Raw genomic sequence first — 25,339 nt, 5'->3', positions numbered from 1 at the left:
GCCCCCGGCACGCCCACCAAAGGGGGCGTGCTGTCAATCAACATCGACAGCACGCCCCCTTTGATCAGACACACTCGTCGCGTCTGGCGCATGCGCACGACGGAGCTCTCTCCGTCGTGCGCATGCTCAGTGCAGACCATCGACCCACTTGCGAGCGGACAGCCGCTTGCGAGTGGGTCTGAATCAGGGCCATAGTCAATTTGCGTTCAGTGCGTGTAAACCAGTTATCCAGTGCTACTCATGTCAATTTAACTTGCCATAGTGGATATTAAGGTTCTAAGTGCTTAAAAATCATGGGTGCTGTTTCATTACTTCAGAGCATTTACTCATATGGAAAGGCAGCTGCTATAAGCAGAAACGCATGCTGAGACTGAGATAATAGATTTCCAGTAGTGGTCTGTGTATCATTATTATTCCGCTAGCTTATCTATCAGTCTGTTAGTTAACACCTTTAAGGGGAGATGTATCAAATCTTGGAAAGTAATAAAGTGGAGAGATATAAAGTACTTTTATTAGGTCTGTATTGCAGCCTGAACATAACAGTTAGGAGCTGATTGGTTGGTACATTATCTCCGTCCACATTATCTCTCTCCAAGATTTGATACATATGCCCTGTGCCTGTGTTTAATTAAACTTTTCATTCATGGTGTGTGTGTTCTGTGGTTTTTTAAGTATTTGTTTTGCAGTGGAACTATAGGTACCAGCGTGCCTGTAATGCCCTGCATGCTGGTACTTGTGGTCCTCCATGTACCTGCATGCAGGGGAGGCTTCCTGGGACCAGTAGTTCTACTGCAAAAGACAATATTTTTAACTCTTTCAAATGCACCACACTTTACATAAAGTTTAATAAAACATACATGCACACTCACGCTATCTCACATACTCACCTATGTATCTCTGAAGCCCATCACGTCCACTTTTCCAGTAGGAATCCATAGGGTATCTGTAAAAAAAATTCCAGACTAACCTGTCCCTATGCGTGGATCACGTCCTCTTCGCTCCGTGTAGGCATCCTCTAAGGACAGTACTTCCTGAATGACGGCTCCGCCACAGGATTTCACTATAGAAATCCCAGTGCTGAGCGCTCTTTGGCTGAGAGAGGCGAGTCATCTGCCTCTCATCCTAGGCCTGGGGTGCCCTGGAGAGGGGACCCCTTTATTGGGAGGGTTCCTCAGCTCCCAAGGGATCCCCGGCCTGGGCTGACTAGCAGTGAGGGGTAATGCTTTGGCTGGGACCCGGTGAAAGAGTTCCCATGGTTGTGGCATTACCCCCCCCCCCCACTAGAAACAGTCCAGTGCTGGTTATGGAAATTACGGGGGACCCCTACACTTTTTGTTCCCTGTATTTCCAGAACCAGGACCGGATCAGAGCCCAGTGTTGGTTGAGCTAAATACAGGGAACCCCTACGTCTCTTGTCCCCTGTATTTTGGCAACCAGGGCTGGCTCTGCATAGCCTGGTGCTGGTTGTGTTTAATACAGGGAACCCCTACATTGTTTGTCCCCTGTATTTACCACAACCAGGACTAGGTCTCCAAAGCCTGGTGCTGGGTGTTCTTTTGGGGGTGTTCTTAAAAAAATATATTTGCACAGGTCTTCATTTTTTAAAACACAGAAGCACAGACGGATCTCACTGATCCGTCTGTGCATCTGTGTTTATTTTTTTACACACAGATGCATGTATCATGGATCTCCCTGATCCGAGTTAGTCAAAACCGAACACTAAGTACAAATGAAAAATATGACATAGAATAGAAATTGGCAGCTTAGTAAATGTACTCCTTAGTGCAGTGGTATTGTTTTCACGGCACCCCTAAGCCAGAAGTTTGTTATGAGAAATTCAGAAAAACATGTAGTGAAGTAGTAAAGTGAATTGTTCTTACCAGTAATCCTTAGGTTCAGTTATGTAGTGGTGGACAGGTTTGTGTTCTGTTTGTCCACATATTACCATTTACCATAAAAAAATTGATCTGGTGCTGGACCACCAACCTGAGGCACCCCTGCAAGTGTCCCGAGGCACCCCAAGGTGCCGCGGCACACAGTTTGGGAACCACTGCCTTAGTGTCTTGTGTCCATACTTTACTCAAATGCATAATGTATTGCAAAAATTATGTACAGGTTTAACTATATTTATTGGCTAAATTATTTGTTTTATTCTGTTTGATTGAAGTTTCAATGCTGTGGAGTTGACAACTACCAAAACTGGTCCCTGAATATTTATTTCTCCTGTAAAGACACCAACCCAAGTCAAGAGAAATGTGGGGTGCCATACTCCTGCTGTGTCAAGGAAGAAATACAGGTAATTGCTCATATAAGAATAGAAATTCATTGCAGCTATGCACTACATAGTAAAAGTGCCTAATAAAGGGTGGGATTTACAAAAACAACAAGATTTGAAACTGTAGGATGAAATATCTAAATTATCAAGAAGCACTGGATATTACATATATATGAATGCATTTCTGAATTTGCAGGGTTCCGTAGACTTTATTTTGCATGTGCCTCATATGGAAACTGCTGTCTCTGTAAGTTTATCTGAACTTTTAGCATTGGGGCAATATATTACAGTTGTAACGTAGGAGATATCACAGATATATCTTGCATAGATTAAGACTTGCAGGACACTGCCATTCTCATAGACTTCTATAAGAACGATGATGTGGTCCAATTTCCAGTCGGCTTTAGTTATTGTAGTCTATAGGTTACCCTTTCGCCAAAGAGGCATATTCAGATCTCTCCCTTGTAGTCTACATAGGCTCCAAGTGAGGTAAAATGCAGATATAGATTTATACTTATACCCCTTTTCCACCAAAATTCCGGGTCTGACCCTGGAGTTGAAACAGGGTTCCTATCCGGATCAGACCTGGAATTTAGCCGGCGCCGACTCAGGATATTCCCGAGTCGGCGCTGCTCACACCGCAGTCGGGTCTGCATAGACCCGGTTTTTCCGGAGTGAAAGTGGACGCTTGGAGATGACGTCATCTCCAAGCGCCACTGAAGCCGGACCAATCAGCTGGCATGCGGCTCACTCCAGGTCATCAAGACCCAGAGTGCGCCGTACACACAGCAGGGTTTCACGGACTACGCCTGTGTTAAACCCTGCTATTTACCTGTGTTGGATTGCCGGGTCACTCAACCCGGCGAACCAACCCTCACCCCTTTTACACCAAGGAGCTGCCCGGGTTAACCCTGCAATAACACGGGTTTTAGCTCCGGTGTAAAAGGGGTATAACAAACCAATGTATTCAATTTCATTTATTTTTTCGCCCTTGTGATATTCCTGTAAGCGATGTAACTGACTGGGACCAACATTTTTTTTTAATTTCTTTTGATTTATAACATCCAGAGGTATAGTCACAATACTACAGAACAGATAGAATGGCAATGTAGACTATGTAAAACAACAAATACAAAATAAGTATATACTGGCAGTAATATTAGTACCCAATGCAGATTTTTGGAACTATAACATGGTGGTAAAGGGGATAACAGGTCACGGGTGGTGGTGGTGAAGGGGGTAGAAGAGAAAGCACTCTTAGAAGACCCGAGGTCTACCTATCAGAGAAACGACTAAAGGTGTCAAAGGGGCGTAAATGGATCCAAATAAGGTAAATAAAAACACTGAGTTGTGTAGTGCCATGAAGTGTAGAATGGTTGTTGTAATGGTTCCATGTCTCATGCAATTTTTTGATCTTGTCGTTAAGCAGGCCTGTAATATATTCCAAAAGAACCACAGTACTTAATTCAGGAGATCACTACATTATACATAAAAGGACTAGATGCCTTCCAATTTTTGCAATTTGAAATTTTGCAGCAGTGCAAAGATATTGTACCAGTTTTCTGTTAGATTTCCTAAGTATACGACAAGATGATCACTAGTGAAATGTCTCGCAAGGACCTGGCCAGTATGATTGAAGACATTACACCAAAAATTTGAGACCCGTGAAGAATCCCACTACACAGCCCACAAAGTACGAGCTTCACCACATTGTGATATGAGAGATAAATTGGAGAAGTTGCCAAAAGTAACTAATCATCTTCTAACTGACATTTATTTGAAGTGACATTTACAAGCTGATTGGCTACTTTTGGCAACTTCTCCACTTTATCACTCTCCAAGGCTTGATACATATCCCCCTGGAAGAGGAAGGAAAAATTTTATAGAGTCTGGTCGGAAGTGCCACCTTGTTATATAGTATATATCCCAGGCTGCTGACAGCTTTGCCAGCCTCGGTACTGGGAGGGGAGGTGTGGCACAGATCTCCTCCTCACAAACATAAAAAAATATTCTGTGTTGGCGGCCATGAAACAGCGCTTCCTGTCTCAGGGGCGGCGGGCTTCAGGACCAGGGCCTCTGCAGGGTCCCTTTAACAAGTCCAGGCCTGGGTAAAAAGTAATCGCCCCCCCTCCTCTTGGTGCCCCTATATATATCTTTAAGGAGTTTTCCATAATGCTGTTTTTATAGACAATTTAGAGATACAATGGGGCAGATGTATGAAGCTCTGGAAAGTGAATAGGTGCAGAGTGATAAATGACCAGCCACTCAGCTTCTAACTGTCATGTTACAGGCTCTGTTTGAAAAATGACAGTGGAGAGCTGATTGGTTGGTCGTTTATCACTCTGCACTTTATCACTTCCCAGAGCTTCATACATCTGCCCCATTGTCTGATGAGTGACCACCCCTCTTCATCCAGTGGATCTCCCAGGTCATGTTCCCAGGCCGCCTCGGAGGGTTCCAAGGATGGGGACTCAGTAGATAACAAATATATTCAATTCTTGTTAACTCCTTGTAAGTAAACTTCATGCTTAAACAAGTAAAAAAAAATATATAATTTTTATAGGGGAAAAAAGTTAAAGTCTTAACTTAACATGGGAGGTCAAATATTAGAAAGTAGTTATGGTTTCTGATATGCAGTGTTCAAACAGATTGTATTTCAGCAACTTCAGGGGTGTAACATGTATTGGTTCAACCCTGTAAAAAATGTACACAATTACAAATCCTAATACTGCTGAACAGAAACTACCTCCCTTTACAAGTTTTTGTTTCCCTACAGAGCGTCATTAATACAATGTGCGGGTATAACACGCAAAACCTTAGGAGCTGGCATGTGGAAGATCGCATCTATGTGGAGGGCTGCTTACATAAGATTGTCAGCTGGGGTCGGGGGAACTTGTTGTTCCTTGGAGGCATCGCAATGGGACTGATCCTTCTAGAGGTAAATAACTATGTTGTTGCAATCTAGACATCTATATAATCATGGAACAACATGTAAGGGTTTTTGCACCTGACTGTTGATAGAACCAGACCCTTATATTGGTCCAATGTGCAAATAATAATAATTGTAATACTCCCCTGTGTAAAGGGTGGCTGCTATATCCAAGAATATGTGGCAGTGGTGATCCGCCCTTGGAAAAATATAAATCAGAGGACTTGGATGTCAGCGCCCATATTACAAACTGTACATACCCTATTCCAACAGTGAAGAATAAAGTGTTATGTGCAAAAGTGCTAAAGTGATGTCGAAACTAGATTATTGGATGAGACAAGATCAGTTTAAAATTGAATCGCAGCGACACCATCTTGCGACTGGCCGCAAGACGCCATTTTGCAAGATGGCCGCCTAAGCGCTATTTTAGATAAACTCACACTTTAGTACATGTGGCGATAATACTATTAGCAAGTTACGGCGATTCACCAGAAGCCTATTTCATGACTTTACGTATTATAAAGGATATATTTCAGAAATTACTTTACAGTATGCCAAAATTGATTGCATCAGCTGAATAAAGCAAATGACTACGTGACAACTAGCTTGTGTAGATAAGCTTCCTGGACACTGCCCTCACTGCAGGTGGTCTGGCTCGAATACACACCTACATTAGCTAGCTTCCTGCAATGACATGATTTCAAAGACTAGAGTGTCATCTTAGGTCTGTCTCTTGTAGCTGGGCTATTTGCATTTCACACAAGAGACTGGGAGAATAAAGAGTTTTTCTTTTGAAGCCTGGGACAGGTGGGGGGGACTGAGTGGGCATGTGGAACTATCTCGCTCAGCATGTCACACTGCTAAGATGTTCACTTAAGTGCGAGTTAAGTGCACCCTTCCTCATACACACATTAATACGTCTTTATATCAAACCCCGAATACTCACACATTACATATTCACACATAAGGTTTAATAAGCTTTCAAGTGTATGATTTAAGTTGGTTCAGTTAGTTTAAATGCTGAGAAATAAAGATATTTGATAACTAAGGTATTATACATGCTAAACAAGTCGTGTTTGGTTTTGTACTGATGCGTACTCTTTTTACAGTATTCCGGTGTAATCGGTGGGGAGATCGCATCATGCATTCTCGCGTTATGGATCGCAGAGACTTCAAACAACAAAATGTGTATTTTATGAACAACTGTTAGGGGGCGGGTGGGCAGAGACCCCCAGTTGTTGGAGGCTGGGTTGAGTCTATTTGAAGCAGCCTGTTAAACGCTCTGTAACAGATGGTTCCCCCATGGGAACCAATGCCATAAGCAAGAAACTTCTCTATTGTCCTGTCTATTCTGGGGGGGTATAAACATGTGTGCTCAAACACTGGGTCTTTAGTCTTCTTGCTGAATGCTGATAGATGGAGGTTTTCTTTCTGAATGCCGGGATCTGGTCCAGAGCGCATGCGTATGTATACTGTATTTGGGGTCTGTATAATTCCTTTGCGCTAAATTGTACACAGATCATAGCATGTAACTGACTGTACTTTTACTTGAATAATACTTTGTGCTTCGGAACCACATGTTCTGAGTCTGCAGTCTCTATTTATTGTATGACTGCGTACGCAAATTAGCGTCATCCTTAGAGGTTTATAGGAAGGATTTTAGAAGGTACAGGCAGGGGTATATAGAGGTTCATTTTAATATCGTCAGATGGGGGCTCATCGAGTGAAGTCACTTACCTACTCACACGGCACATACGGCTATCGATGTCTCAGCAAAGGCTGGAGTGGCCACATGCAGGGTTTTCCTGCAACCGCTTTGTGCTGAAAAATCGCTATCCATTTTCGTGTGAGCAAAGGAAGCTGACTAGAATCCAGGGACAAGAAAGGAAAAAGTTTGTTTTCCTTTGTTGATAGAACCTAGCGTTTAAAGGGGTGCTGCAGTATTGAGTATGTGGCTGAGTTGCAGTTTTGCGCACAGAAAAGACGCACTTTTGCGTATGCAGTTAAAAAGTCATTATACGGTTGTGTGGTAGTCGCATTATTTTTTTATGTGGCTGGTCGCACAATAGCGTATACGTACTTCCGGTTGTGCTGCCATGGTGTTTAAACAAAGCCATTGAGGTTTACATTTTTTTTTATTACCAATATCTGGGTTAACGCGTATTTTTCTGCGCAGGAAAAAGTGTGTAACAGTGAGTGTATTGTTGGTAGGGGTAATTTGTTCCCTACAGTTAAAGGTACCATATGACCTTAAAGGGCTAGGTGTAAGGGTTAGTCTAGCCGCTCGGTAAGCAGCTTTACCGTTCTATACACAGTAGCAGGTGTACATGTTGTCTTTGTTGTAGAGAGGTGCGTGAGAGTAGCCGACATATAAACTCTCATAGGTGTGGAAGTTGCCTTACTAAATCTTATCCGGGTGTGGAAGTTGCCTTTTTCAAATCTTATCCAGGTGTGGAAGTTGCCTTACTAAATCTTATCCAGGTGTGTGGGCGCCGCCGACTTAAATCGTCCACAGGTAAGTGAAAGTGTCTTGATTGTCTTTCACCAGTTTAAATCTTTATTGAAAAGCATAGGAGTTGTCTCAGAATGGGAGCCGCGCAAACAGTAGAGATGTTAGACAATGATGTGCTGCTAATGGAGGCACCGATCGGATCGGCCCGTCGTATCATGCATACTAAGTACGGTACTTATGCAATAAGGTATTGTGATTTATGGTTTAATATGACGAAGAAGAGTGTTAGACCATTTCCCAGAATTGGTAGTTTTGATAAAAATGTGTTAGACAATGTCCGGGATCACATCAGTTTGATGCGTTCCTGAGAGAAAAAGGTTAAATATTTTGAATGTTTAAAACTGTGGCAGCATGAAGGGGATGCGTGGCTTAAAAATGTTGAAACGACGCAAACTAGCGTCGTGAGCACATTGCCAGAAAATACATCCGCGATGCTAAATTGCAATACGGGCGAGCCGCAAAATGGCGTGCCCGTGCGGCAAGGTAGCATCGTGGAGAGTATTGCCGGCAGTTCCCGCTCACCTCCCCCACCTTATGTGGATGGAGGTGCAAGTACAGTTACCAAAAATACCCATAAAAATGTAACAAGCAACTTGTACCCTCTCTTAAGCAACTATAAAGAAAATGTTCATGATGCGGATGATGAGCCTATTGTAATGTCTGCCATTTCCCATGCTATGCAGATGATAGATGCTGCATCACCACAATCACGAGTGGTGCCGCCATCTCCATCGGTAACAGCAAGGGAAGTGTTAATGCCCTCTGCACCCGTAGAGGAAGTTGTTCATACCATACGTAGCAGCAGCAGACTAAACCCCCAGCCAGGTAATCAGGTCAAAGGTAGCAGTGCTACCGGTCTGCATCCCATTCGGACAATAACTGTTCCAAATGGAAATGCAGATGCAAACGGTATAGTGCCCACGAGGGAAGTAGTAATGCATTGTCCTTGGACAAGAGCAGAACTAAATTCCATCATAAATGATTTCCCCGATCCCAAAAAGGAATTAGCCAAATGTCAAAGATTTTTGAGAAATTTGGGTAGTTCACATGAACCTACTAATAAAGATTGGCGTGTGGTGTTAAGGGCCTGTCTGCCACGCAATACCGACGTGACAAAATTTATCACGGGTTATGTATTGGATGCTGACGTTCCCTTAACAGGCCAAGTAAACCAAGGTAACATTTCCCGTATTGTAACTCAATTGGGTATATATTTTCCAGTAGTAGTTAACTGGAACAAAATTTTCACCATTAAGCAGAAGGAGAGTGAAACTGCAGAAGATTATTGCGATCGGGCTCTGCAGGCTATCACCCAGTACACTGGGATAGAGGATATTAAAGATAGTACTCACCACCGGGGAATGATAGTCACGGTACTTGTGGACGTACTGAAAGAGAGTTTAAAAACTCGGGTTCAGACCTCACAGCCTGGCTGGCGGGGACTCACAATAGATACCCTCATAGGAACCGCCATTTAACATGATAAAAACATCTCCAAAAAGAGAGAAGCCCACAGCAAAAAACTAATGGCTGTCAGTATACAAGCTCTGGAGGGAATGACGGTAACATCACAGCCAACAGACACACTTCCACTTGCACACACACTCACTTCTGAACAAGTATGTGCTCTCACTAACCCCATGCAACAATAAACACAACTCTATCCCACTAACCCGATGCAACCACCGGTCCCAGGCTACCCACCAACTTCTTATCCCCCACAATACCCTTACCCTCCCTATCCTTACCCATATCCACCACCTTTACCCTCTGCGCAAACCTCACAACACCACATGTCTTCACCCGATACACGAACATGCTTTAACTGTAAACAATCAGGACACTTAAGTAGAAACTGTACAGTAAAAAGAGTAGGGATCCCACATCAGGGAAGACCTGGATATCCCCATAAGGGATATGCACAGAGGCCAGCAAATGTTCAGCAGGTACCAGCTCCAATTGTAGCCGTAAATGCTTTATTGGAGAATGGTAGCCAACGCTAGGGGTCAGGTCATACCTGTAGTCTACAGATAGTCAGGTTAACGGGAAGTACTAGGGAAGAACCGGTCATGATGGTTGATGTAGCTGGTACTGAATATCCTTTTCTTGCAGACACAGGTGCGACCAGGTCAGTGATAAAATCTCCCGTTAATTTGCAGGTGACCAACGAGACAGTACCAACAATGGGTGTAACAGGTAAAGGGGAACATTATCCTTTAACAAAGTCCACAGAGGTTACAATTGGGCCGTTGCGTACCAGGCATTCTTTTCTCCTGGCTGCTGCGGCTCCGACTAACCTACTGGGCAGAGACTTGTTATTTAAGATGGGATGGGTTATATATTGCACCCCTGATGGTGTATTTTTAGATATCCCAGAGAGAATGGTATACGAGGTGCGGGATATGTTAGACACTCCTCAAAGGATAATGTATCACTCTACAGTTTTAAATGAAACTCCATCACAGGTAGATGAAATGTTGTCCCTAATTCCAGATTCCCTTTGGACGAAAGATGGACAGGACACTGGATTAATGGCAAACGTAAGCCCAGTAATGGTAAATTTAAAAAGCGGCAGGCAAGCTCCAAAAATTCCCCAGTACCCACTAAAACAGGAGGTAGAATTAGGGGTTTTTCCAATAATTGAGCGATTATTGCAACAGGGAATTTTAGTTCGTACAGCTAGTGTAGCCAACAGTCCCATCTTCCCGGTGAAGAAGAGTGGTGGGAGGGGTTATAGGCTGGTACAAGACCTTAGAGGTGTTAATAAGGTAGTAGAGAGCCAATTCCCGGTAGTGCCAAATCCAGCAGTCATTCTGATGCAGATCCCTCCAAATGCAACCCATTTCACTGTCATTGACCTCTGTTCTGCTTTCTTCTCTGTGCCTCTCCATCCTGACTGTCAGTATCTATTCGCATTTACATACAGAGGTTTATAATACACATGGACACGATTACCCCAAGGTTTCATAGACAGCCCCAGTATCTTCTCCCATGCATTGCACGACTGTTTACAATCTTTTCAACCTATCAATGGATCTGTTCTAATATAAAATGTGGCCGATTTATTGTTGTATTTTAGGTCATGTTTAAATGATATTAAACTGTTGTGCTTTATCTCCCACTCATAGGACACAAGGTTGCTAAGGATAAACGGCAGCCATGCCAGGCTGAGGTCGACTACTCAGAATACTATTCAACCCAGTGGCCCAGGCATTATTTAGAGCAGTAGCTATTAATAACAAGATTTAATTGCAGGAACCTGTATGCAAATACTATGGACCTCATTCAGAGTCGGTCGAAGCGGCCGCACGGTTGTACGCCACCGATGTTCGCTATACTGCGCATGCGTAAAGTTCGCAATGCACGTGCGCAAACTAGCCGCTTCGATCAGAAATTTCTCTCTCCTAGAACCCAGCCAGGTCGGTAGTTTGAGTGACAGATGGAGGCGTTTGTGGGTGGTAGCGGGAAGGTGCTTGAAAACGGGGGAGTGGAGATCCGAACGCAGGCGTGCCTCATTATGCGAACGGCGTTTTATGGGAGTGCATATGGATTATGGGAGTGCATAATTAACAAAGTAGCGTCATGGCACATGTGACATGGGAGGTTTTTACACTGACATGATCGTAGAGCTTAAGAGAGGGTATGGTCAACCTTAAGCTCTACGACCAGTTCCGATGGTTCCCGATGGTCTCGATTAATCCTTATATGCCCGGAGATGACGTGTAATGCATACGAGAAGGGGGCGTATTTTTTAGTCTTCCGACCGCTTCCTCCCCTTGGTCGGTCAGCTACCGATCCGAAGTTAGGGACGCAACTTGCGAGGGAATCATTTGCATATCCGGCCCCTTTTCCCGTACGACCGTGCGGCCGCTTAGACCGACTCTGAATGAGGTCCTATATCCCTAGAATTATTAAGATTGAGATACTGTTCAAACAGGCAGCCTCATGTAAAAATATGATAATGAGGTTACTGTAAAGGGTCTCACGAAGATGAATGCGAATAACAGAAATTGAAAGTATCCTACGTCATCTCCGCTATTTATTAGATTAATCGAGTACATCGAAAGGCGTCTGAACTGCTCGCAGTGCTTGTGGTTGGATTTTCCTACCGCAATCATGCGAACAGTTCAGGCTAAGAAACAACCAAGTGACGTAGTCGATGATGCTGCTTTGTTAATTATGCTCACCCTTAAAATGCCCATTTTGACCTTTTGGCACGCCTGCGTTCGGATCACCACTCCCCGTTTTCAAGCACCTTCCCCTGTTACCACCCACAAACGCCTCATTCTGTCACTCAAATTAGCAGGCATTCGCTATTTCGTGAGCACACAATTTCTGACCGCAATGACTGGTTTGCGCATGCGTATTACAACCCATACGCATGCGCAGTTGTGCGAACATCGCTCGGAGCGAACGAGCGGCCACTTACGAGCGGCTCTGAATCAGGCCCTCAGTGTCTGTGATTGGAGGACCGATAAAGGAAATGTGAGCTGATGGCAGAGCTGATGGAGTGGAGTCAGGAGGAGGAGTGCTATACCAAACCAGGGGAGTGTCTGACCAGTCTTAGTATTGTAATTGTTATGTTATTTGGAAAGAATACTTCCAGAACTTATGACCCTCACACATGTTGAAATGCCTGGTATATGTAAAAAAAAAAATACACACCATATCTTCACACGCAATATGAACACAGAGGCAAAAGAAACATGATACCTGGTGATGTGCATAAAGCCGCTCAGTTAATCAGTGAGACAACTGGCTTTCAAGTTTTAGTCGCATTGGATCCCACCAGGATTGCTCGGGGTACATTAAATTTTAGATATATTCAGGAACTTGCTAAATTGATAGATAATATCACCGAGATGTACGATGACACATTTAGGTATACAGGGAGAGAATTGCAAGCGTACAAGAAAGAACTGGTGCAACACAGGCTAGTGTTTAATTATTTAACTGCTGTTACTGGAGGGTATTGCGTAACGTTAGCCACCCAATTTGGAGTAAAATGTTGCACCTATGTCACCAATGATACCAGCGACCCTAAGGAGGTGATAGACCGGAAGATGGATGAAATTCTGTAGCTAAAGTGGGAATTTCGCAAGAACCATAACGCTTCAGTGGCTGAAGTAGGGGAAAAGATAGAAGGATGGGTTTCATGGCTGAACCCAGTGAAATGGTTCTCAGGTCTAGGGGAATGGGTTCAGGAAGCGATCGCCAGCATAGGCAAATTCTTAATCCTTATACTGATTGTAATCATAATAATTGGCATATGCGTCCGGTGTGTTCCTATTGTGTTGAAGTGTGGAAAATGTAAAAAAATAGAGTAAAACGAAAGAATGAAATTATGATAGTGGCCAGTATGAATACCGAGGTAAATACAGAACTGCATTACAACCCTGAGCTAGGAAATACCATCATTTAATGTATTATTGAAATGTTATTTTTAAAACACCTCAGATAATGTAAAGTCTCAATTCCCCTTCAAGACTGCTTTTATAAGACTGGTGCATCCCCACACCTTTCACATGATCTTCCAAGATCCGCGGTGTGCGTATAATAGTAGTTTTATGTCCCCAGAGACACACTCAGAGACACATTATTGATGGATTAAGAACCACCTCGTGCCATCCCATAATAACACTAAATAATATTTAAATATAAGCCTAAATTAAATTTTAAGATCAGATTGTGATAGTATGTTGTTCGTTATCAAAGGGTGGACTGTCGAAACTAGATTATTGGCTGATGATTGGCAAGATCAGTTTAAAATTGAATCGCAGCGACACCATCTTGCGACTGGCCGCAAGACACCATTTTGCGAGATGGCCGCCTAAGCGCCATTTTAGATAAACTCACACTTTAGTACATGTGGCGATAATACTATTAGCAAGTTACGGCGATTCACCAGAAGCCTATTTCATGACTTTACGTATTATAAAGGATATATTTCAGAAATGACTTTTACAGTATGCCAAAATTGATTGCATCAGCTGAATAAAGCAAATGACTACGTGACAACTAGCTTGTGTAGATAAGCTTTCTGGACAGTGTCTGCCCTCACTACAGGTGGTCTGGCTCGAATACACACCTACATTAGCTAGCTTCCTGCAATGACATGATTTCAAAGTTTAGAGTGTCATCTTAGGTCTGTCTCTTGTAGCTGGGCTATTTGCTTTTCACACAAGAGACTGGGAGAATAAAGAGTTTTTCTTTTGAAGCCTGGGACAGGTGGGGGGGGACTGCTGGCAGAGTGGGCATGTGGAACTATCTGGCTCAGCATGTCACACTGCTAAGGTGTTCACTTAAGTGAGAGTTAAGTGCACCCTTCCTCATACACACATTAATACGTCTTTATATCAAACCCTGAATACTCACACATTACATATTCACACATAAGGTTTAATAAGCTTTCAAGTGTATGATTTAAGTTGGTTCAGTTAGTTTAAATGCTGAGAAATAATGATATTTGATAACTAAGGTATTATACATGCTAAACAAGTCGTGTTTGGTTTTGTACTGATGCGTACTCTTTTTACAGTATTCCGGTGTAATCGGTGGGGAGATCGCATCATGCATTCTCGAGTTATGGATCGCAGAGACTTCAAACAACAAAATGTATATTTTATGAACAACTGTTAGGATGACTGTTAGGGGGCGGGTGGGCAGAGACCCCTAGTTGTTGGAGGCTGGGTTGAGTCTATTTGAAGCAGCCTGTTAAACGCTCTGTAACAGATGGTTCCCCCATGGGAACCAATGGCATAAGCAAGAAACTTCTCTATTGTCCTGTCTATTCTGGGGGGGTATAAACATGTGTGCTCAAACACTGGGTCTTTAGTCTTCTTGCTGAATGCTGATAGACAGAGGTTTTCTTTCTGAATGCCGGGATCTGGTCCAGAGCGCATGCGTATGTATACTGTATTTGGGGTCTGTATAATTCCTTTGTGCTAAATTGTACACAGATCATAGCGTGTAACTGACTGTACTTTTACTTGAATAATACTTTGTGCTTCAGAACCACATGTTCTGAGTCTGGAGTCTCTATTTACTGTATGACTGCGTACGCAAATTAGCGTCATCCTTAGAGGTTTATAGGAAGGATTTTAGAAGGTACAGGCAGGGGCATATAGAGGTTCATTTTAATATCATCAGTGACTAGTACATAAACTAATTGAAATGACACTAAAATATAATAATGGTCTAGATAACACCACTCTGTGCTATTTTTATAAAAAAAATACACATTTATTTCTATAACATAATTAGACAACAATTAATTACAATAAGATAAAATGATAATTATCTTTTAGTGTCATTTAAATTAGTTTAAATACTAGTCACTTTAGCACTTTTGCACATAACACTTTATTCGTCACTGTTGGAATAGGGCATGCACGGTTTGTAATGTGGGCACTGACATCCAAGTCCTCTGATTTATATCTATATATTCATGTTTGATTGACCAATACTTAACTAGATATGTTGAATGGCATTATTTACTGTGCAGGTGTATTTATTCATAGCTGTATGTATTCACTGCTGCCTCTGGGTTGCTCAGAGGTTTCTAAATTGCATAACTCAAGGTACTTTACCAGGAGAAAAGTTTCCTTGCGGTATCAGCACAACGGCGTGCAGTCGGCCACCGTGGCGATGTCCAGCTGCACGTCATGCCAAATTGGATTTCCCCTTATTTGACTATTTGGGGTAAATTTACTAAAGTGAGAGTTTTTAGAAGAGGAGATGTTGCCCATAGCAACCAATTCTAGATTCTAGCTATTATCTTCTAGAAGCTGCTAGTTAAATGTTTAGTAGAATCTGGTTACTATGGGCAACAACTCCACTTCTGAAAACTCTAACATTAGTAAATTAACCCATTTGTATGGTTTCTGATCCACAGTGACTGCTACCCCTTTAAATAATATAGTTAAATGAAGAGCCAGCAGACCATGTTGAGTTCAGCAAGTTTCTATGTGTAATCGTATTTGCCATGGTGTGTTGGGGCTTCATTTTAACTTATTTAGATAGTTGTCATGCGCTCATTAAGGACTCCTCCAATCAGGAGCATTTTAAGAGAGGAGGGAGCCTGTGTGCAGCCTACGTTAGGTCCCCTTCTTCTTTGATTGCCTGAATCTACGGCACATGCGCTGGTCTCCGGGAAAATGGAGCCTGCCCCTTTTTCCCGGGGATATCTTTTCTGAGAATGCGCGAGTCACTGGGAAAATGGCCGCTGCCATTTTCCCAGTGATTATTTGCTGTTCTGCAGCGCTGCTCCGGCGCAACAGAGCAGGAAACCAGAATCTGCGGAAAGGTAAGTATAATTACCTATGGGTGCAGGGGGTGCGTTGTGAGCCTCCCTGGACCCGCGGGCTCGTGTGCACCGCACACCTTGCACCCATTATATAGACAACCCTGCTGCCACTCTTGAAGATGCCTCAACATGCCTAGCTGTTTATAGAGGTGGAAACATCTTAAGATGGACACTATACAAAAGTTATTACTACCATTGGCATCACTAGAGGGATGCAGGGGCTGCAGACGGGATGTTGTCAGCATCCCGACAGGATGTCGACGGTCACAATACCGACAGCGGCAGTCTGACTGTCAGAATACAAACAGATTTGGGAGGTAAGTATTATGGTTAGGGGTGGTGGCTTTGGGTAAGGGGGGAGGCTTATATACTAGGGGTAGGGTTAGGCTGCAGGAGGGGAAGGTTAGGGTTAGGCTGCAAGAGGGGTGGGTTAGGGGCATGGTTAAGGTAAGAGCTATGATACTTCTGTCGGGATTCTGACTGTTGGGATGCTGATATCGATATTCTGGCCATCAGCATCCTGGTCGTTGGGATCTCATACCTTCCTCAGTAATCAGGAGCCGGGCGCTGCACAATAACATCACAATGTGGACTGCACCGGTTGTCAACCCCACAGGCAGAGATGACTGCTGCTGCTCTACAGCAGCAAGCAGTCTCCCATTGCAGCCCAGCACATAGCAGAGTGTCCTGGGCTGCTGACAGGTAAGAGGGAGGGTGGGGCAGCATCGGACCCGTGTCCCCACCAGGCCCCTCCAACAAGCCCAGGCCCTGGTAATTAGTAGCCACTCTGCCCCCTCTCGGCGCCCTGGGCGTAACTAGAACTTTGTGGGCCACATAGCAAGATCTTAAAAGGGCCCTTCCAGCGGTAAAAGAAACACATACATTGCCTACACAGATCCCATTTATTTTATGCCACACAGTAATGCCCCTTACAATACACAGTAATGCCCCTTACACATTATACCACACAGTAATGCCCTTTACAGATTATCCCAAATAGTAGTAGTGTCCCATATAACACATTATTTCACACAATAGTAGTGCCCTTTACACATTATGCCCCCCCAAGCAACTCACCTCTCTGTGTCCCTCCAGCAGCCTTTCGCCTCCCCCTTTGTGCCATCAGCAGCCAGCAGGTGTGGATTTGAGGCCAGGGCACCAGCTAATTACAGCTGGCGCACCAGCAGACATATACAGACAGCACCGGCGCAATGAATCTGGCGCCGGTCACGAGCCCATTGGAGCTCGCGGACCAGCAGCCAATCAGCAGCCGCCACTGCTAATTGACTGCCAATGCACAAAATCTGATTGCATTGTGACAGGCAACGCTGTCTCTCCATGACTACCTGCCAGTGTGTCAGCTGTAATCAGATGGCAGGCCAACACCAGGTCAACATTTGCGACACATGGGCCCCCCTCGATGGCCCTGACTGGACCGGCCCACCTTGCGTGACTGAGTGCAGGGGGAGTGGTGGGCCAGAGACAGCTCGGGCACCATAGCAGCCGCACCCCTTGCACTCACGTTAGTTACGCCACTGTCTGTATGCATGTTAGCAAACAATGGGGTCCTTTTCAGGATCAATAGAATGGGGATATAGGTGAGGACAATGTAAACAAATAAAGGCTGCAGGTGTTTTTCAGGGTCTAGTCTTCAACCCGGGCAACTCCGGGTATCCAAGCTAGTTTTCCATAATGGGAGGTGGGCACATTTCGGCATATCTCCCCCATACTGACCATAGCATATGTGGGCATCCTTGTTTAAAAGATGGGAGTCCACTTCTTGCTAACAATGTGTCTCCTTAGTAGTTGTATGATGATTACCAGATAATACATAATAAATTGAATTTTCACAGTTGGGGGAATCTTATGTCCAGCTCTGCTCCATCCTTTGTCACATAAAAGGAGTCTCCTCATTTAATGGGGTAGGTTTTCTAGTTTAAAAAATGGTAGGCCTTTTGTAGCCCCATATTATTAATACACATTGTAGGTGAAAAAAAAAAAAAATACATCATTATATTCATGTGCAGATTTTGTTATGAATCTGCTGTTTTGGAAAGGCTGGTTGATGCTGAGGCTCCACAAAGTAGTTCTTGCTTTTAGTTCACTTTTAACCTTTTTCCTACCATTTTATTTAACATGTTAGAATGATCCAAAAATATAATGATGTTATTTTTTGGGAAAAAAAACCCCAAGGTATTATTTGTGTGGAACCTGTATAGAAAATAAGTGATGTTGATGTTCAATGTGACGAGCAGTAAAGTACAAAATGCGCTCAGCACGTGACTGAGAAAACATTCAGCAGCAAACTGTTTATGAAATTATGTAATTTGTAGCTGTATCTGTTCCTACATTGGTATTACGTCATTAATATTTATTCACAGTTATTTACCACCTCACAACTGTGAATATTTTCACTACAGTAGTATTATGGGTAACACTGTGTCACCGCTATTCTGCAGAGCAGCAGTGAATTGGTGACGCTCCCATGCATGCATTATCAACATTGTACTGGGAATTGCTGCTGACTGCCCAGAAGTTCCTGGAGAGCTTCTGTCCCAGCATGATGCTCAGTCACACCTCCAAAATGTGCTCACCGGGGGGCATGGCCTCATTTACCATGAGGCCACACCCATTTTTGGGGTGCGCATAAAAGAGTCCCGACAACATCCTCCTCAATGTTGCACCTGGGCCCATCACTCGCTAGTTTCTCCACTCCGTGCATCCGTGAGTGCTATGTGTGTCTGATATTTCAGATTCTGACACTGTAATTAAATAGAAACTCCTTTCAACCATATGGAAATGTGAGGATGAGTAGGAATGATTATGATTTAGAAATTGAGGATACTACTTTGGAAGTTGCTAATGTGCAGCAGCATGAGGGGGTTAATGATGGATGTGACAATGATGAGTATTATGATGATGAATGTGTTGCACTTGAACAAGTAATAAGAACAATGTTAGTATGCGTGATCCATGCAGATTGCAAATTTGCTGAGATGTTTATTATTTGTAATATATTGTAGATAAGTATGCTAGTTAGAGTTAGATGATATTTTTTTATTACATGCGCACTCACATTTACACAGATTATGAAAATGAATATTGCAAATCTGATATCTATGTGTATCAATAATAAATTCATCTTATTTTACTAGCTTTTGGGGACCTTTTTGGCTGTAGTTCTGATTTATCAAATAAATGTCATAAATAAGAGAACACAAACATCTACTGCGGTGAGAACTGTTATACACAGCGAAGAAGAGGATGAGATTATTCTACATATGGGACAAACGCACAACGTGGAGAATGCAGAATTAGTAAGAAGACCGTTTCCTCCTCAAGGGTGGCAGCAAACTCCATTCTAATCTTGTAGCCTAGTAAACTTTATGATCATTTGATAAAAAAAAAAACGTAGGATTTTTGGTTTATCTTCTTTTATTTGTTATTGCTGAGTGCAGGGGACATTGTTATTGTTATATAATCCAATCCAATTCTTGCTTTTATGGGCGATATTCCCTCTTCATATGATTGATGGTTTTAATATGTGGTTTGGATATACAGTACTCCCTCTACAAACGTGTGCTCACAAGATGTGCCTGTAGCAGTATTAATGTAATGACTAGAGAGGGTGCTAAATTAACAAATAGAAGTCAGGTTTTATTGTTCAAAGTCACAGAAGCTGTCGCAGAGTGAGAACTACACCACTTTGTATACAGTAAAATACCTCAAAATGCTGTGATGCTTGTCCAAAAATGTATATGTGCCCATGCAGACTGGAGAGGCAGGATGGGCAAGGGAAGAGGGCAACTAATGTAGGCCAAGTACAGAGGGAACCTGGACAGAGACACAAGTATAATAAACACACAATGATGATGATGGCAGTTGCCGACAATATCAAACCGCTTGTGACTAGCTGATTGTGTATTCACCGCTGACACTGGTAGGTGCACGTTTTACTAATTTTGCTTTTTATTTCAGATACAAGAGAGTTTGATGTATTAGAATTAGAGGGTGTTAATGACGTGGATATAAGATAAGTGTGTGTTATTTACCTAATGGAATCCTAGCATACATGATACTCTTGCAGACTTGGATGCATCTTTTAAATTTAATACATCAGCTATTTTAGTGAAGGCATTTTATGTCTGTGATTTGGGATCTGATTCTGAGACGCACCCAATGCTGATGTTCACATAGTTGAGCGATTTTTTTGCAACTTTGCATTCGCGAAAATCTTTAAAACTCACTATGAAAAGGTGCTGTTGGAATCGGGTCAAACGGTATTATAAATAGGGCAGAAAAGCACTTTGGATTCCTGGGAGGTGGCTAGTAGTGCACGCAAAAATGTTCCATTCAGTGGGCGTATTATGGGAGTGTCAATGTAAGTGAGAGCCGAAAGCTAACCTTAAGTAACTTTAGCGGTTCTCACCATTGAAGTCAATGGTGAAAACCGTTCATTGGCTGAGAGAGATGGAGGCTCATCTCTCTCAGCCAATGAACTTTCAGCCCTGGCATTTCTGAGAGAAATGTCTTGGCTGCCCTATCATTCGGAAAGTACCGTCTTTAGAGGACGGTACAGTTTGTGGTTTAGGCTCCTCATTTTTTTGTTTTCATAAGACCGTGAATGCCTACTTGGAGAAGAGGACCGGTCCAGGTATTGTAGGTGAGTATGTATGTGTCTAATAAACACATACTGTGTGTGTGTCTTGTCTTTATTTTAACATTTCTTTACATGTGAGCTAGAGGTACCAGTGGGCTCTTAATGAACCGCATGCTGGTACTTGTGGTTGTCCAAGTACCAGCATGCGGGGGGGACTTGTAGTTCCACTGTTAAAGACAATGTGTTCTATTCTATTTTTACACACACTTTACGCAATCAACCCGGCACCCACTGCCCAAGGGTTGTGGGGATAGCCCCGGGCTATCAGCTCAGGCCTAAGGTGCCCTGGAGGGAGGGACCCCTTTTTTGTGGGGGTCCCCAACTCCCCGGGCTAACTAGCGATCAGGGGTGATGCTTTGCCGGTGAGAGGTTCCCCTGACTATGGCATTGCAACCCCCCCCGCTAGAAAGAGTCCAGATTGCTAGTTATGGCAAATACAGTGGACCTCTACTCATTTTGTCCCCTCTACTTCCAAAACCAGGACTGGCTCGCTTTGCCCAGTGCTGGTTGTGCTAAATACAGGGGACCCCTACATCTTTTGTCCCCTGTTTCACTACCAGGACTGCTATGAAAAGTCTGAGGCTGGTTGTGCTTTTAAGGGGGGGACCCCACATCAGTTTTTTTAAAATGTAACACTCTACAAGCATTTTACAGAAAGATACGTGCATGGATCTCACCGATGTATGCATGCATATGTGTCAGCCAGACCTGCTAATGCTAAAATAAAAGCATGAAGCAGTTCTATTCAAGGAGTTTGATTTGAAGTTCAATTTGGTTTTTGATTTCAAATCACATATTAGTAAATAAGGGATTTGTGTGTTGGTCCGATGTTTTTTCAACATTCGATTTTGAGTGGGATTTGAGTGAAATTCGGTTCTAGGTTCGATTTGACATTCGATTTTGCCTTTAGTAAATCTAAAAACGCAAGATCGAATAACAATCACATGTCAAATTACTCAAGAATCAAAATTGAAGTAAAATTACCCCCATATTTCATGAGCACAGATTTGATACCTTTAATGTATTTATTTTATCTTTGCCCTGACCTCAACATGACTGAGATAAAATAGGCTAACTGGAAAGCTTACATTCTTTAATTAAAGAAAAAAAATCATTGCCTTTATTAATATAAAATTAAATTTGCATTGTAATACTGCAAGAACACCATATGACAGCACATGAGGATATTACATTTAAGAACAACTGTTATAAAACTAACATTTGCTTCGTGTAATTCCAAAGCTATAAGGTTAATGATGCAATATAGATAAAACAGGTAAACCATTTGTGGAACATGCTGCAATGATTGATCCTAATGGGGCGTTGTGTAATAGATTACTTGTGTACATGACGACTGGATAGTACTACACAGGGCCATAACTTGTGGTGGGGAATACTGCCACTCTGCAGCCCAGAGAGTCGCTAGAGTTCCAATTGTCTCTGCAGAACCACTCAGGGCATCTTTAGGACGCTCCAGGTGCTCTGCTCGTCCCTGGGGTAAGTGGTCCTGCTCAATTGACGTGATGTCATTACTTCACGTGGCAGGGCTGGCACAGTGCTACAGCCCTGGTATTGTGTAATGTAATACCTCCAATCAGAGGAGTAGCGTGTAGCCAGGGCACCCAGAGCACATGCATGCTATGGCTCCCCCTTCAAGTGTTCCAGGGAGGAGGCGGGTCCATATGGGATTAAAGTAAAAAGAAATAAAAATAAAGATTAGAGGCAGCCCCCTGTAGTGGTTCCCATATGTTGTAGTGCCCATCAGTGGTCGAAGTGGAAATTTTGAAGTGGGGGTATGGAATATTTAAGGTCGTACATATGCATCAGAAAAGGGGGCATGGTCCCTCAAAAGGGGTGTGTTCTTAAGACGCGCCCCTTTGCGTCAATGTAGTGTACCACATTGTAGTACCCATTAGGCACATTATGCCACACAACAGTAGTGACCCTTATAACACATTATTCCATGCTGTAGTAGTGCCATTTACACATTATGCCACACAGTAATGCCCTTTATAATTGATGCCACACAGTAATGCCCTCTACAAATTATGCCATTCGGCATTGCCCCCCCCCTTCCCCACAGCCTCTTACCTCCCCCTGTGTCCCTCCAGCATCCTTTCACCTCCGCATCATGGGGAAACCAGCAGCAGCCTCAGACCTCCCCCTCATGTGCCAGCAGCAGCAGGTGTGGATTTGGTGACAGGTCCGGCAGATATCCATGGAGAGACAGCGTCACAGTGCCACAGTCATTTTGAATCTGGCAATGGGCGAGATGCATCAAGTGTAAAAATGCGGTCATTCCCTGAAAATGCAGGTTTGACCGCATTTTTCATATGCACCAAGCCCCGAAGTGTGATGCACTCTGGGACTTAGTTGCGGTGGGTAACGCCATCTTCCTGATGGCATTACCCTATGGAAGCCTATGGGCTTCTCTCCACAGAGTGCAGAAGGACGCCGGAGGGCTTCTGGGTCATAGACCCGAAAGTCCATCCACCGCAAAGGGCCATTCTTACCAATAGAGCGGTCCTCTATGGGGATCATCATGCATACCGGCGTTGCTAACGCCAGTATGCATGCAATTACTGCCGAAATGCATCGCAACACGAGTGCGATGTGTCATGCATCCCGCCCACTGTCTGCTAACCAATTGGAGCTCAGGGACAAGCAGCCAATCGGGAACCACCTCCTGTAATGCTACATGTATAGCAATACCGTCTCTCTTGCATTGTTGATAGTAGGTAAGTGGGCAGTAGATCAGTAAGTAGTAAGGTAGGTAGTCGGAAAGTGGGCACTGGGCAAGTAGACAATTAGTAGTTAGGTTAATAGCAGGTTGGTAGTATGTTAGCAGGTCATAGATAAGTAGAGAGTAGACAGGTAAGTAATAAAGGTATGTAGTAGGAAAGTGGGCAGTAGGTATAAAGACAATAGGTAGGTTTATAGCAGGTAGGTGGTATGTAAGCAAGTGGTAAGTATGTAGAGAGCAGACTGTAGATAAGTAGTAATGTAGGTAGTAGGTAAATGCATGGGTAGTTAGTAAGCACACAGTGTATGTATGCAAGTGTTAGGTAAGTAGAGAGTAGGCAGGAGACAAAGTATAAGTTAAACCTATAAAGTCTCCTCTGCACTAAGCAAACAGCCGAAGCCCCTGAGGGACTGGAGGGTGAGGAGAAGTGCAGATCAGCAGCAGCTTACCTCAGAGGGGCTCGCTCCCGTGGATTTCTAGTTGTACGGACTCACTCTGCACCAAAAGTTACCTCCCCAGCAGCGGGCTCCGCTGCTGCTGTCACCTTGATCGGGACCAGCATCATCTCCCCGCAGCGGTGCAGAGCGAGTCCCTACAACTACAAATCCACGGGACCGAGCGCCTCTGAGGTAAGCTGCTGCTGCTACTGCTCTACACTTCTGTGGTCTGCCAGGGCTCCCAGGTCGGCAAACTCTTAAGTGACACGCGGACCTGTCAGCCTGGCTGGGAGCCCTGATAGAACGCAGAGCGCGGGAGAAGAAGTGCAGTTACAGTACGGCAGCCAGCAACTTACCTCGGGGGAGAGGGGGCTCAGTGTCCATCTCCTGCAGTAGGGACTCGGTCTCCCGGATTTGTAGTTGTGGAGATTCTATGCGCCAAAAGTTACCTTCCCCTCACACCTCCCACACTAGTTTCTCCCCTCCCTCCCCCCGCCAGATCAGGCCCAGCGTCTCCCTGACTCCCACATGGGTTGATCTTATTTCCCCTTTGCGCTGGGAAGGTGACTGTGTGGTAGTTCCGTCCTGTTAGGGCAACGGATGGCAAAACAGGGCTCAGAGCTTGAAGTGGTGGTATACCATACCGTTGTATACCGGCACACTTCGACCCTGTATAGGTGCCCATATGCAGTGCTCCCAGTAGTTGTGTCCCTTAAAGTAGTGCCCCTGTAGTTGTTCCCCCCCTTACTGTGCCCCCTGTAGTAATGCCCATATGCTGTTCCCCCGTGTAGTGGTGCCCATATGCAATGCCCCCTGTTGTGGTGCCCATTTGCAATGCCCCCAGTAGTGGTGCCCTTAGGCAGTGCCCCCTGTGTAGGTGCCCATATGCAGTGCCCCCTGTATAGGTGCCCATATGCAGTGCCCCCAGTAGTTGTGTTTCTCTTGCATCAGGATTTTGCTGTTATGTACAATTTTTGATTGTATAATAATTTGAAACAGAACATGTTATAATTTGTTATATTTCAATAAAAAGATCATATAAAAACCCCAAGATAAATGAATACATTATTTTCATCTCCACAGCTATCTAAGATGTACAGATTCTTTTCTGGTCACTGAGACAGGCCACCAGCATGTACCTTGCATCTGGGTTTGCCCATTTTAGTACTGATTCAGAATAATAACTATGCCGATTTGCATAGCGTAGTTATGCAAACCTGCACAATACTGCCACTTCCGTCCGCCTGCCTGGATTGGGGGAAAGAATGGGCGTTCTAACATAGACTGAGTAAAGATACATTGAAGGTGCCCACACACATACCAAATTGCTCCCAATCAGCCGATGTACACGATTTCCCCTGAACTCTCCCCAGGCAGTCGTGGTCACGATTTGGAGTTAAAAATGTCCAATCTGACTTAAGATCTAGCTTGCAGCCAGTGCATTGTATCCCAGATTGGCTAATCTGCCCTACAGCACG

At 43.8% G+C, this 25,339-nt stretch overlaps 1 protein-coding gene across 1 annotated transcript in view; it reads left to right on the top strand.

Annotated features, from left to right (window-relative positions):
• The window catches only part of LOC148517644 (tetraspanin-33-like), a 51,715-nt gene extending 30,675 nt beyond the window's left edge, over positions 1 to 21,040 (top strand). The window contains exons 6-8 of the mRNA XM_088478483.1: positions 2,168 to 2,296; positions 5,052 to 5,213; positions 19,177 to 21,040. Of these exons, the coding sequence (XP_088334609.1) occupies positions 2,168 to 2,296; positions 5,052 to 5,213; positions 19,177 to 19,386 (501 nt within the window). The 3' untranslated portion in view covers positions 19,387 to 21,040. The remainder of the gene's footprint in view (positions 1 to 2,167; positions 2,297 to 5,051; positions 5,214 to 19,176) is intronic.
• Positions 21,041 to 25,339: the final 4,299 nt, after the last annotated feature.

The sequence above is a fragment of the Taudactylus pleione genome, unplaced genomic scaffold, assembly GCF_031769625.1.
Source record: "Taudactylus pleione unplaced genomic scaffold, aTauple2 ptg000214l, whole genome shotgun sequence".
In the NCBI taxonomy this organism is placed as follows: domain Eukaryota; kingdom Metazoa; phylum Chordata; class Amphibia; order Anura; family Myobatrachidae; genus Taudactylus; species Taudactylus pleione.
This window is presented reverse-complemented; position numbering and strand designations above follow the sequence as displayed.